Source organism: Amphibalanus amphitrite, unplaced genomic scaffold (assembly GCF_019059575.1).
Source record: "Amphibalanus amphitrite isolate SeventyFive unplaced genomic scaffold, NRLGWU_Aamphi_draft 000507F_arrow, whole genome shotgun sequence".
Lineage (NCBI taxonomy): Eukaryota > Metazoa > Arthropoda > Thecostraca > Balanomorpha > Balanidae > Amphibalanus > Amphibalanus amphitrite.
Genome location: NW_024882001.1, coordinates 306,294 through 321,391, shown reverse-complemented (window position 1 = coordinate 321,391; position 15,098 = coordinate 306,294). Strand labels below are relative to the sequence as shown.

Here is a 15,098-nt window from a genome sequence, read left to right as displayed (position 1 = left end):
GCTGGCCCGGACATCTCGTGATCTCAAACTTTCAGATTCTCAGGCTTTCATCTGTTTCATCTCCGGGTTCTCAACCATTGAACTGCATACTTTCACAGCGTATCAGTGTCAGATGTGGCGGCTTTACTCGAGCTGTAAACTCCGCCAGCTCATTTCCAACGACCAGCTCTCACAGGCGGTACAGCACTCTCAAACTACAGTCAAACTCATCCGTCACGCGATGTATGCTGGACCTGAGCTGACGGACGGACGGACGGACGGACGGACGGACGGACGGGCGGACGGACGGACGGATAGACGGACCGACGGACAGTCGAGCAGACAGGCAGACGGACAGACGGGCAGACGAAAGGATTGACATGGAGTCAAAGAGTCTGTTTGACAAGAGGATGATGAAGCTTCGGCTAACCAGTAAGTTTTTTTTTTTTTGTACATTTAACACTGGCCTTTTACTGACATGTGCTACTGTGCTACAGCCTGTGTGTCACAGACTGCTTTTTACTTTTTCTTCATTCGCTTTTATGTATATTTTTAGCGGGTTTATCCGAATTGTATGACGAGGGCTCATAATAGCCACTTCTTGTGGACGAGTGCCGATGCTGTCAAACAAATAAATAAATAAATAGACGGACGGACGGACGGACGGACGGATAGACGGACCGACGGACAGTCGGGCAGACAGGCAGACGGACAGACGGGCAGACGGAAGGATTGACATTGAGTCAAAGAGTCTGTTTGACGTATGGACGGACGCCCGAGTGGACGCCCGAGTGGACGTGCCGACGTATGGACGGCTGAACGATTGGCGACCGGTCGATAGGTTTAATTCTGTCGGCTTTCGGTCGACCAGATTGACGACCCGCTGGATGGACCGTAAGACGACCCGTCGCACGGACCACCGACCAGGCCGTTGCATTAGAAGGACTGATGGCGGTCTCTGGACCGTGGCTGGATCTCGAGTGGACGGACCTCCCGCGGTCAGTCGCCATCAGCGTGGCGAGTGCTGCGGGCCGGAACGGACACCATTAGACCGTCTTCTGCTGGCGTGACGGACCGGTCTGCCGGACCTCAGCTGTCTCGGACCCCATCTGAATCGCACTTCAGCTGTCCTGCCGTCCAGTTTAGCTGTCCTGGAACTCGGCTGTCTCACACGTCAGCTGTGTCGTAATTCAACTGTCCTGGGGCAGAGGCTATTCCAGATATCATTTGGTCCCAGCCTAAGATGGCCTAAACTAGTGGTCAAAGCCGTCGGAAGATCCCGCCGTTTCGGAACACATCTGCTCCAGGTCCCCGCTATGTAATTTTTGTCTCACCGTTTCAAAAAGCTGTCCCAGCTTCTAACCTTAGCTTCTCCAGAGCTGCCTAGCCTCAGTCATGTTATCTGTCGTTATCACACACGAAACATAAGCGACTCGTGTCCGTTTTGACGCTGTCTCGCCAGCACTGCCGTGGCTGACTCGGGTGAGCCGTCGGCTCTGCCTGGCAGTCGTCCGTGTGATCGAACTGCGACGGTCCATCACACAATACCAGACCGCTCCTCTGGTCACCGACGACAGGCCTGTCTCTCGTCTGGGGACATGATGGAGACAGATCCGGCATTGAGAATCCGGAGAACAGTTCTGGAACGGACCTGGCGTACCTCCTCCGGCAGAGGAAGACACGAAACTAGTTTGAATATTTACCTGAGAGTGGAAGGGGACAGGTCTTCGCGACTCAAAATGACGCCTCTTGAGTCGCTCGTCGGTCCTCAACGCGGCCCAGTTCCCATTGTGGCCAGCTGCTTCTTTGAAGGTGGCTCGTCGGCGCGCCGTCTGGAAATTATTCTGCCGCATGCTCGCGCTCTAATCAAATGTCGTAGAAGTGTCGTCCAGGGATGCCCTCCAAGTGTCTTAGACAGTTGGGCGGAAGTTCTGACCTGTGGGCGACTCGTGGGCGGCGGCGGCGACGGGGGCGGCGGCGGGGGCGGCGGGGGCGGCGGAGGCGACCGTAGTAGGTCGTCGGTCCAGACTTAAATGTCGATCTAGGCCATAGCCGGTAGCAGTCTCATGGAATCGCTAAGCTCACACGTCACTCCGACACAAAATAGAAATCCGGCTGCGGCGGGGGCGCCCAGCAGAGTCTTTGCCTGCGCTCAGCGGGAGCGATGGCGACGTCGACGTCGATGGCGGGGGCGGGGGCGGCGGCGGGGGCGGCGGCAGAGCTCATCCACCCCGTCCGCGCCGGGCCGGCGGTGTTTCCGGAGTAGTGCGTCGGTCGGTTTCCGATATGGCGCGCGCCATGATTGCCTCGGCGCCAGCTGATAAATCAGACCGGTCGCCGGCTGTCGGTGGCGACAGCTGCGGATCGCCGGAGAGCGGCCGACGGGACGGGTCACCGCGTCGCCCCCGTTCCCCGCCCCTCCCACGGACGGCCAGCGGAGCTGTATTAGATCCGACAGCCAGGAGCAGTGTGTTTCACACCATCGGCAGCCGGAAAGGTGGCGGCTGTCGCCTGCCCCGGCCCCGGCACATTCCATTGTGGTATATGTGGGCGGGCGGAGGCGCCGCGCGGGTGTGAGCTGAGTCAGGCATCAAGGCTTGCCCGCTGAGTTGACAATGGGGTAGCACTGTCGGCAATTTCCTCTCCGCACGCCAGTCCACACACTGCAAACATACAGCGCAATCTACAACCACAGTCTCAACACGCAGCGAGAGAATGTCGCCTGTGTGCTGTTCGCGTGAGCTCAATAAGCGTTAGTCGGGGCTGAATGAGAGTTTCGGCGCATTGAGTACACAGGCATAGCTTTTGTTTGGTTTGCGTGCATCGGGTGCATTAGTATTAGGCGCGCGTTGCGTTGACGGAAGCCAACATGTGTGGAAAGAGGAGCACATTGGCTCTAATGCAGAATAGGTTTATGATAGTTCGTTTGCTTCACAGTGAGCGGCAGTGAAGCCTGCGTCTGGTGGAACTTGAATAAGTACCGGGTGTCCCAAAAGTAAGGTCATGATTTAGAACTTAAATATCTCGAAAAGTAAGAGTCCGAATCACTTTCAATTTTAACACGTGCAAGGTACATCCATAAAATTATTTTCTTGCATGCTTAAACCATTTTTGATCATAACTACACCGAGCAGTAGGCATAAAACTAAGAAGGTCGAAATTCAACTCTTAGAGAGGGTCCGTCATTAAAACAAAGGGTAAATACCGCCCAGTTTTCGGCCCTAAGCAGACCCTATCAGCTCGCCCTATCTCTGAACTAATGCTTAGTTTCGCCTCAACCGGTAAAACGTCAGAAAAAAGGTATAATGTACGCACAGGGCATGTATACTTAGCCACCTGTGCTTCGAGGTCCTGAGGACGACAGCGGGAATCGGGTGAAAATAAATCAAGAGAGGTGGCCAAGAGTCCTCCCAGGGGTTCTTCCGCTCGTCGCAACGCAGCTGTGCCGACACCATCAACCAGCAGTGGTTTCAGCAGGATGGAGACTATGCTTGCACCGTCCTGAAGATCATGCATTGTCTCCGAGACTGGATGTGAGATCGCGTAATTTTCAGTCAGGGCAACGCCATTGAATGGCCTCCGCGGTCACCTGACGTTACACCTTCATATTTTTATATATTTTTATTCTCTGGGTACACAACGGAAAGGTTGTCTTTTAGGACAACCCAACGAGCCGGGAAGAACTAAAAGATGATCCCTCCGAGCAAACATAAGCGGCATCTCACCAGAGAATCGCTCCAGAATAGTGGAGGAAGTAAAACGCAGTCTATTCGTGCACGCGGCCCGAAATGGTAGCCATGCAGAAAAGCAGCAAATGCGGGGCTACGAGCCAATGTATTGACTCATATGTATATCAGAATAAAATTTTATAAAATGCTCTTTCATATGATGTCCTATTTATTTCTATCCATCGCGTATTTTTGGAGGTGTGGCCAAAACAAATGATGACCTTACTTTTGGGACACCCTGTATTCATATACGGAGCGTGAGTGCCCCATAGCCCATGCGTTGGTGAGCATATGTTCGATGATAAAGGCGAAGCACCTGTTTGGTACTCATTCGATCGTTCTTCATGGCATCCTGTTTAATGCATGAATGCATTGACCTGGCTATAACTCTATGTAACTGCAGCTTAGCTGAAACAAAGTATTTGCTAATAAATGAATTACTTGTATTTGATAGGTATTTACTGTTGCATAATTATGTGAGGACTGCATGTCTATTCAGCCGACCACGTGGCTTCTTTTGTTGACTCATTAGTGTCCATTGTTCAGTTTGCTTTTGAGAGATGACTCTTGATTAATTGAATTCGTTGCGGTCAGTAGGCAATCTTCAAGCTATCCTTCACGCTCCGAATGAATCAAAACAAGGAACTTCTGAGGATGTTTTTGCATTGTTTACATTCAAGAAAACACTTCCAAGCTGGGAGAGAATATCCGGAGAAATGTCTTGATTGCAATCTTCTCCTTTGTTTACCGATAACGGTACATTTAGGACTGTCCGTGCGCGAGACATTTTCACAATGCAACGAGTTTCACTGTCAGGTCAGGGACACTATAAACTGTTGCAATGTTGGTTTAACTAAAATTTGAATTTTTTAACTTATACTGACACCTTTACTATTGCTTGTAGAGTTTTACTAGTACATTATTTATCAGATACCTGTTTCTTCTAACATTCAGTGCCTGGTTAGTTGATAAAGACGTCGAAAATCCAGCTTGTCTATGCAAAATATAGTTTTGGTTTTTATGCACCTTGATACGGAGCAAATCAGGCATCAAGTCATTCAAGGTTTGCTTCGCCAAGATTGATGACATTTAAATGAATGATCGCCTCACTGTCTTACATGTGTCTAATCAGCCATCATATTCAAAAAATCACAATTTATAACCAATTGTGCTCACCAATTACTGCAATTGTTTGGATGCTTTTCCATCCGAGCTGAAATAACCTGACAGTAGTCCACATCCAATTCGTTTGTTGCAGACCGAATACTGAGCAATGAGCATGCTCAAAACATATACCTAATCAATAAAACTCCCCGATTCGAAGCACACCGCTGCTGCCATCGCCAGGGGGTATGTCCCACAACACCAGCCGTTACTACTGTGGTGTCGCCGAGCTGGAAATGGGTCACACTTCACTACGACGGCTGTCTAGTTGTAACTCACTCTGCAAGTATCCGGTGAGTTATGCACTATGCAGCCAGGGCGTATTTCTAAATTACATACCTGCTGTCACTAATGTACGTTTGTAACGCATTACACGACTGGATTGCGATTAGTTATGTTCACTCGCTGCAGAATGAAGTTCGATGGCTCGCAGGTTCCGGTCAATAGTCGGACATTGTTTCAAACCAATAGTCTGGTAGACAGGTCAAAGGTGGTACGTAAATTCGTCTGTTTGCCACGTCGTTGTATTGAAAGCTTATTACTTCCTCATGGGTTGCACGTCGATACCGAAGACAAATAACCGGATAGGACACGTGAAGTGGACCTACACGAGTGTACTGTACGGCCAGCGACCTGTGCGTGACAGAGGTTACTCACCGTTACCTAGAGAGCATCAGTCATATTTATGTGGTGGCGAAGCCCCCATATTGAAAGCTTATTGATTGCCACTAGATTTTTAAATTGATGGCCCCAGATACCAGTTACGTAAAATTTAATTGGAAGTTGCCACTTCAATTAGACGGTTTAAGTAATGGTCATTCACTAATCATTCAAAGCTCTTCCTGTTCCTTAAATTCGGCAAAATAAACCTAGCCGAATAAACCCAAGGTACACCTTCCTTTGATGTACAAACGAGGTTTCAAGGTGGCCTACATTTCCATGCCAATACTAATCCTTTCTCCAGGACCCTTTACCCTCCTCAAAGCTCGCCCCTTTGGTTCCTTCTTCCAGGCACGGTCTCTCTATCGAGCGCCTCACGGATCTTACCTTTGTCTCAGACTCCTCTCAGCTGGCCTAACGACCTGGGGTGGTCCTCGCCCCCCCCCCCCTCGCCCCCCTCCTCGAGGTCAGTCGGCCAGCCAGGTCAATATTGCAGCGGGGCCGGCGACGTGCACGCCAGCACGCCAGCACGGCGGTACGGCGGTACGGCGGCTATCGACCACTCCCGAGTCCCCGACCTCCACGGCCGTCCGTCCTCCACCAGCCCCGCGTCCCCCGGGAGGGTTCCGTCTGCACGGTACAGCTACACTTACTCTACACCTCTACATATGTAGGGAGGTAGAGTATTCTCAGACGCACTGGTATGGATTAGAATACAGCAGAAGGTGCACCCGCGGGAGTCGGCGTGACGTCTGAGGGAAGCCTCAGACGCCGGGAAACTCAGCTCAGCTCAACTGGAACTCAACTCAGACACTTGTAGCTGACACGCTGGCGGCCCAGTCAGGTTCTCTGTTTATGGCTGGTGCTCAGCGTTTGTGAGAGCTGGGACTGGCAGAAGGTGAATGGAGCCCTGTTGGCATCCTCGGGATGGCGTGGTTGGTGGCTGTTTCAGAAGTGGGAAATTGTTTGTCATCAGGTGGGCGGCACGCGGCGATACGACGGTATGTGTGGGAAGAGCGGTCATCTCTGAGAGAGAAGGTGATGAGAGAAAGGGAAATGGGAGATAGCGGAAGGTGCAAAGAGGAGGTAGGGAGGGAGGGAGGAAGAAGGTAAAGAGAAAGAGAAGGATAGGGAAGGAGAATGAGGAGAAAAACAAGAGAGGCAGAGGAGAGGCAGATTGGAGAAGAGAGAGAGAGGGAAGGAGAAGGAAGAGAGCAGAGGAAGACAGAGAGAGGGGGAGGTAGTGAGAATGATGGAGGCAATGTGCCACAAATCCATATGTGACAGCGACTAGAATCCCCAGGGAAATCGAGAGCAATCTATTCGACCCGAACCGCCACAAATGACGCAATTTAACCAAAAATTCGCAAGAAGAATCGGCAATGAGACACTCGTGCTCAATCTGCAACAATGTATGATTTTGTATATTGCATCCCAAACGTCATAAAATCATGAGTTCTCGATAACTATGTAATGAGGCACCAAAGGATCTAGAAAAAATCAGTGTAATTTTTGCGAAGTCTGTGTACCCTATATATAAGTTAACATCGTGTTAATAAAAACGGCCTTATATCTCGTTCCATTCTCCTATATTTGCCCTCCTACATATCCTCAGCGGCGTTTCTTTTCAGCTGGCTTTTGCCTCTCCGCAGAAGCAGCTGCGTTTTATTCGGGCTCTGTTGCGCGGATCGTATCGAGCTGGCTGCTCGCCTCACTGGCTCCATAAGCTGCTTGTAAAGCCGGAAAACGGTGAGCTTTCTCGGCACTAGGAATGTTGCCGTCATAGCGCCGTGTGGAATGTCGACTGAGAGAGAGCATTTCTACAGCCGCGCTATACAGCTGATTCGGTTTGCGACGTTGACACGAGCTGCAATGAAAGGAAGGACGCTGGAAAACGTGAAGACGGAGGGAAGGACGGAGAGAGGGACGGAGAGAGAGAGATAGAGAGTGAGAGAGAGAGAGAGAGAGAGAGAGAGAGAGAGAGAGAGAGAGAGAGAGAGAGAGAGAGAGAGAGAGAGAGAGAGAGAGAGAGAGAGAGAGAGAGAGAGAGAGAGAGAGAGAGAGAGAGAGAATAACTAAACGGGAGATAGAACATAAATGGGAGGAAAGGCTTGTCTCAGATGTGTTGAAGGAGTTATAATAAAAAAGACGGAAGAAAAAAAGCAAATGCACGCACTTGATAAGAATAGATGCTTTCAAAAACTTTTTTCAGTGTAAAAAAGCTTTTTCAGTGTAAAAAAGCATTTCGCTTTTTCATTTCCGGTAACATAGAATGGCGTCCTCGTTTGTGTATTCATTTGGGTTTACCCGGGAGCCTTTAGTGACATAACCCGTCTTTTGTTGCAGAACGGCGAGGCGGGTTTCATCTCGGACCTGAAGGCGGGTGACCTGCTGGGCCGCACCAACGAGGAGCTGGTGTTGCTACTGATTCAGCTGCGACGTCAGGCTGCCGCAGCCGCTGCCGCCCGGGATCGCGTCAGTCGTCAGCTGGACAGAGCGGTGAGTACACTTCTGAATTGACCTGACCTCGACCTGAACTGGCCGCTGCCGCACGGAACCGTATCAGTAGCCAGCTCGGCAGCGTTTGTTGGTGGAGTTGACTTTGAAAACTGACCTGACCTGGACGAAACTGCAGCCTCTATCCGGGTCCGCGTCATCAGTCAATTGGACAGCGCGTTATTGACTTGGCTCTCCTGACCTTGAACCCCAACTTCACCTGACCGTGACCTTGTCTGTGGATCTAATCACGACCGTGACTCTTATCCTTACTCGACCACAATCCAACCCTGGCCGGGCATTGATCCTGATCCTGATCCAGGCTATAGCTTCTGATCCCCTGACCCCGCCTGTTGCCGTTGATGATGCCCTGACTCGACACGGGTCATATCTAGTATACCCTTCGCGCAACGGATCCAATCAACTACATGCATACACAATACACATTGCATGAACATCTGCTGCATCTGACCTGAATCTCCTCTCAGAAGTCCCAAGAGAGTGCTGGAGCAACTCGCGTGAAATTGCACCGATGCATCATACCGAGCAGAATGTGAAATGTCGATGGAAATCGTCCAGCTTCGTCTGGCACGGACAGACGAAGCATATACAGACGAAGCATAGCTGATCGAACAACACATTGTTGCCACTTCATCCAACACTGACTGTGCAATAAGTATACATTGAACGCTTTCGATGGCACTCCGCGACTTGAAATCAGCCATGATGAATGACGTTATCGACATCAACAACATTGCACTTCAGCGCTGCTCGTGCGGCGAAGAGCGCGCCGCCTTTCACGCCTGGCTGTATTGATGCTCACATTCCTTTCCGTCCGAGAGATAAGGTTCGGTTTTGTGAGAGCGTCACGGCCGCTGTGCACGCTCTCACCGCCGCGCCGGTCCAGCAGGGTCCGTCGATGTTCCAAGGACGTGCTCGCTGCTGCAAAACGGTCGCAACAACTGCGAACTACATCAACGAAAACCGGCAATTTAAATGCAGAACGATCCGCGAGTGCGATTGCTTTGTCCCTCTATGATTACATTTGGGGCGTATGTTGTTGAAATGGCCAGCATTTCGTGGCAGTTGGCCGCCGCGACAAAAGCTCGCGACGTTTAATCATTATGATGGAGTTCAGCCACATAAATGCGTTTCGGTCTGACCATAACGCAAACAAAACACCGAACGACACTTCTTTAATTGAAACCCGGCGAGCACCAAGCGAAACCTACGAGTACCGGTTGGAAACCGGACTCTGCGCACAGTAGTCCATCGCTCGCGATGACCGCAGGCCAGGGCGACGACCGTGCACGTGCCTGCACTAACTGCACAGAGGCACCACTTTCTCGGCGGCTGTGACTTGCTCCAGGTGCACACTGACCCAGTAAACACCAGCATGCGTTCCGGCCGGCGGGCATGGGACGCGCTGGGGCGTCGTACGACGGACAGGCTCGGTGGCGTCAAGTTTTCACGAGGAATGAGACCAGCGGGTTGGCGACGGCGTCTTGGAGATCCAATGGGTCTGTGGCATGTCTGGCTGGCGTGCCCCGCGCCGCCCGTGACGCGCCGTGACTTGGTAACGATCGCCACGTCTGGAAGGCGTCACTCGCCGTGACATTGCTGCCGTGACGGGCTGGGCGCGTACCTGAAGACCAAAGCAGACAGCCGGCCGACCCCCTGAACCGAGCGGCCCCCTTATTTAATGAACCATCTCTCAGGTCTTCAACCAACTTTGCTACACGAGCGTGGAAGAAGATGTCCCGAGAGAAATCTGCGAAGTTAACCAGATGGAATATTTCTCAACCCTGTACCGAATGGACAGACGATTTGTTTTGCTCGTTTTCTTTGCGCACTGGATACATGTAGATGTAACTGCAGCATGATACAAGACCATATGCTCCAAGTGCCCAGGCGACCTCAATCTGATACGAGACCGACGCGGCACTGCTGGGCTCAAGTTTGCCACATTCAGCTCGCACCATTTCCTGATATGAAGCCCGGGAGCGACTACGGTTCACAGAGGACATCTACCCCCTGCAAGCTGTCCAGGGCGCAATCGGGAAGCGGTCTGGAGTCCGCTGCACCACCTCTACTGGGGTCTCCCAGACTTCCCAGGCTAACTGGGGTCTCCTAATGGCACCCACTCAGCACAGCACACACACGGCTGGCGTGGTGGCACTGTTGACACTGGGTCACTATTTCTGCACCGCCGTCGTCACAGCCGCGGTGACGTGTCGTCGCGATGGCATCGATGCGCTATGATTATGCCATCGTGTGATAGTGTCATCGAGGTCATTGGTGTCATCCGTACCATGCGTGCTATTTGCGTCTTCCGTGCTACCGACGCACCTTCAGTGATAACTGATATCGCTGCCACTGGCAGGTATGTGCATGGCATCGTACTCGTATATCTACGGTTGTAGTCCCCCGTACTGCATGTCGGCTTAGCATGGCCGATACGTTACCACCACAAGTAATTATCCGCATAGCGCATATATCGGCGTAGGCACATCAGGTGACCGCATCACAGTAGCAGATGACAAAGATTGAGCTCGATGTCAGGAGCATCTCAGCCATCATGGGATCGGGATGGTGTCAGTTGTCATGGGATTGCCGGACAGACAGCGCATTGTCGGATGCGACATGGACGATAGATATTCATAGGTCTGGTTCTTCCAGAAGATGGGGCGCTAGGAGAGCTCGGGCGATTCGACAGATACGATCGGAGCTACGGGAAGTTGGAGAGTCTGCAGCTGACTTGATCCTGTTTAGAGACCAAGGGAAGGCATGTATGACACGCGGGCCGGACTGCTAAAAAATGGCACGGAGCTGGGGAGCCGCGGATGATTGGGGAGGAGTGGAGAAGTATAGGAAGGAGAGCTGGTTAGAAGATCTGGGAGACCGGAGAGGTAGGGGAAGTGAGGAGAAGAAGAAGTCACTAGGGAGGGCAGAGATGGGAGGGTGTAGACCTAGGGGGAGGGAGCTGCCAATAAGCGACAACGAGTGCCGTCGATGGCGCCGATGGATTGGAGGGGTCCCTCGGGGCTGCGACGGTAGCCATGCGCCGGAGCGGTGCCTCCCCTGACACCGCCGAGTACGATACGGAATTGTGGACAGGGGAACGTACTGTAATGCCTACTGGATCGAAGGAGCCTGCTTAATATCACACCATGGGATCGTGGTTGTCTGTTAGGAGCAGTGGAGTGGCTGCGATTTTGTTCTCTAACAGTACCAATAAAACTAATTGCGAACACTGAACAGTGTTTTATCTCACTGCATGCTGTTTTAAATAATAAAAAATAAATACAAGTTCCAGTGAATTCATCATCAGCCGTATTCCAGGATCTCCATACCAATCAGCTCACTGTCAGTCTTACTAAGTGTCATCGGCCTGTCATATGAGTCATTAAATAAAACTTCGCTGCATCCGCCTTGTCGCATAAGTGACAAACTTTTGAGGACGATATCTTCATCCAGCTGCGAATTCCTCGTGACTCCGCGATCGCATGAGTCGCTCCGGAAACTACACAGGATGTAATGAACTCATTAGTCGAGCACTATCCTAATTGACGATTTTACGGACTTTATCATGTCCAAGAAAGCGCTAAAGTTTCAACAAGTTCCCTGCACTTCCTGCTGTCAGGGAAGACTGAAACCAGGGTTCGACGGGTTTATTGCTCGGTCCCAATGGCCCGATGAACTTGACAGCCTGTGAACGCGGACCGAGAACTTTGGACATCGTCCGGAGGTGCTCTTGTTGGGTGGTTTCTGAACAGATTTGTACCCATTTCCTTGGGATTTCTGAAGTGCACCAGGTGTGCAGTGGGGAATTGGAAGACGAATAATTTTGCACGCCAGATGTGGCACAACTCGTGATCGAGCCTGTGATTCTACACGTGACCCAACAAGTGGCTGAACCTGTGATACCATGCCCGTGACTAGCAGCGTGACCCCGAACTTCGTGACAGTAACTTCCGTGAGTTCCGTGAGTCTGTCCAATGAATCCTGGCTCATCTTCCCTAAAGTGCCACGGTCAGTGATTTGCCAAACATACTTCACGTCTATTTTGCTAGCGGCTTGAATATCAACGACAGCTTTTCGAAACTGCTGCTAGTGGCTTGAATATCAACGACAGCTTTTCGGAACTGCTCAATGTTTATGGTCCGTTTCTGCGGCAGCGCTCCAGTGTTACTGGTGCCACAGCACTAGTGGCACGGGCCTATCAACATCACCTCTCCTTTCCCTTCGGACATGGAGTTAAATACTAGTTAGACAGGACTCGAGAGATAGCTGAGATCGGTGCGAGTTACCGTCATTACTGGCCTCAGTGTCGGACGTCGGTCTCCATTTCAGTGTCAGTGTCAGTGTCAGTGTCAGTGTCCGTGTCAGTGTCAGCGGTGCGTCATCACCGACGTATGTCTCTCACTGCAGGTGGCGGAGGCCGGAGGGAGCGGACGGCAGACGGAACAAACGGAGCGACTCCGAGCCCAGATGGCCAGACTGGACTCTCAGGTAAGGATTGAGGAAGGAGGTTGTGGTTGCAGTAGTGTATACCGGATGAGGATAAATGAGCGATACATGTAAATGAAGGACGGAAAGACGATAATTCAATTCCACTCAAGCCCTTCTCAGACGACCTGAGTCTTCATTTACGTTGGACTGCAGTTCATGGATCGTTCAGCATTTTAACATCGATATAGCATTTAGCGTTAGACTTTCACCCTTTTCAATATAATCCGACCAGCAATTACGCCTGTCCTGTAATCTGACCCATTATCGCCTGCGTTCTCCAGAAATTGCTACTCCTACACGGCGAGAGCTGAGATTCCCTCCTTCCGAATTCCAATCCATTTGTTTCCCACCATTTCAGGGTGGCAATAAGACATTGTTAGCGTGTAGCCTGAGGCCTGTCGTAAAGCAATCATGACCGTAAGCCATCCAATCCGGGACCGGGACGGCCGCTACCGAGCCAATCTTAGCTGACAGTTTCGGTGGGCTGGAGGGGAAGGGCGAGGAGACAGTTTCGGTGGGCTGGAGGGGAAGGGCGAGGGCGGACAGTTTCGGTGGGCTGAAGGGAAGGTCGAGGGGACAGTTTAGGTGGGCTGGAGGGGAAGGGCGAGGGGACAGTTTAGGTGGGCTGGAGGGGAAGGGCGAGGGCGGACAGTTTAGGTGGGCTGGAGGGGAAGGGCGAGGGGACAGTTTAGATGGGCTGGAGGGGAAGGGCGAACGAGACGCGGCAAAAGGTCGAGGCCCAAGGAAGGGGGATGGTTAGGGGGAGGACATTTCAAATCCGGGTTCGAGCTGTTTTTGAGAGCGAAACCCGCTGCAGTGAGGATGCAGTTACCAGCTACCTGTGGAGCTTGCTAGCAACTCTTTTTACCCTGGTGTCTTGTTGAGAGGGAACCACCCTGTTGCGTCGGGAGAGCCCCGTCCCACTTTTTATTATTCCGCAGCTTACCGTTTCCCCAATGGAGATCAGGGAGGCGGGCAGAATGGACCGGAAACCCATAATGACATGATTGGTGAGATGACGGATCTGCTGAGCTGGTTTATCGGGGCATTAGTCGTCTGAACGACCCGGTCCACATCTGAACGGTTCCCGGGCCCAGTCCATATCCGTCTCATGTGGCCGTCTGGACGCAGGCAATCGGGACATTTACAAAAGGCTCAGATGTGCTCATATCACGACTCAGGGAGGACTGCATGCAATGTTCATCAACTGCATTAAAATATTATTTTGTAGGTATGCATACAATGACTGCGCAAAAGTAAGGAACAACATAAAGTATCTAAACTCAAACCTTCACGAATTCATTTGTAGTGGAAACGGCATGAGCTATAGAGTTCCGATTGTTGTTTTTAACAAGTTTAACAATTCTGCAGGTAAATAAAGCAGGACTGGTGATTAACAGCAAGAAATATCAATCCAGAGCTCCCAAAAATTGTTCAGAATTATTTTTCCATGGTCAATCAGCACATGGTGAATCAGCAATTAAGATAGGGAGATTGTACCCAAATTTCTTATCTCACCATCTACATTTAAAGTATTTTACATGTACCTAACCCTGCCACTGCACCTCGCCCGCGGTGATTAGCGGCCGGCGACTGTGGCCAGCACCAGTCGAGTCCGGTGGGAATCGGGCGTTAGTGCGGTCGACACGGCTATCGCGCTGCACGCGTCATTACGTCCGTCACTGGACGTCATCGAGCGTCATCGGTCGGCGGTGCCGTCATCCGCGGACGGCTGAGATCGATCTGAGCTGACGGTGCCCGTTGGCGGTGTGGGGACGTTTGGGAGGTGTATGTACGTACCGCTGCACAGACCAGGGTGACATCGTGGCATTCTACCAAACCTAGCTTTGTAAGCCGTGCATTTGCAGTGTTTGGTATGCGTTACTGCGTTGCAACTACTGTGCAGAGGTAAGCCGCACAATGCGCATTGTGCGATGTTATTTTCCTGATAGCTATTGTGAATCCCGAAAAAGCTTGTAGCTGAATTGCCTACGCACCTCCCGCGGTTAAGGTTTTATGCCCTAGACTTTGTATCACTATTCAAGATATGGCCACGCGTTGATGTCAATGAATGCCTCGATCGCAACACATGTCATATTGGAATCGGTCGATTGATGGATTCCGCGAAAGTTTAACTTAAGGGTGATGAAATGTCTCAAAAGTAACCGGTCGATGGACGTCAGTTGACCTGAATCTGTTGGCAAAACTGTGAATAAACTGAAATGTAAAAGGAACAAAGTGATAATAACTTCCTGAAAGGAGTATCGTTAACTGAAGTTTGCGGGTCATCAGGCAGTTAATAAAAGAAATAGACTACCCTGCGTTGTGTTAAGTAAGGTCTGTTTATGGTCTTTACTCTTTTAACTACTTGTTCCTTGGGATCCACAATTTTACCAAAAATTTATATTTTGGCATTGTCAACTTCGAAAAAGCTGCATTTATGGTTAGAAAACGCTCAAGGCTTTTCTAGTCAACTTAGCAGGCCTATTTATTATGCCCTAGTGCAATAATTCCCCGACGTAATGAACAATAGACAGGAGTAACATCGATCCAAACTTG

At 51.0% G+C, this 15,098-nt stretch overlaps 1 protein-coding gene across 1 annotated transcript in view; it reads left to right on the top strand.

Annotated features, from left to right (window-relative positions):
• The window catches only part of LOC122392930 (atherin-like), a 41,236-nt gene that overhangs the window by 21,507 nt on the left and 4,631 nt on the right, over positions 1-15,098 (top strand). Inside the window, exons 3-4 of the mRNA XM_043388308.1 lie at positions 7,878-8,030; positions 12,459-12,539. Coding sequence (XP_043244243.1) covers positions 7,878-8,030; positions 12,459-12,539 — 234 coding nt within the window. The remainder of the gene's footprint in view (positions 1-7,877; positions 8,031-12,458; positions 12,540-15,098) is intronic.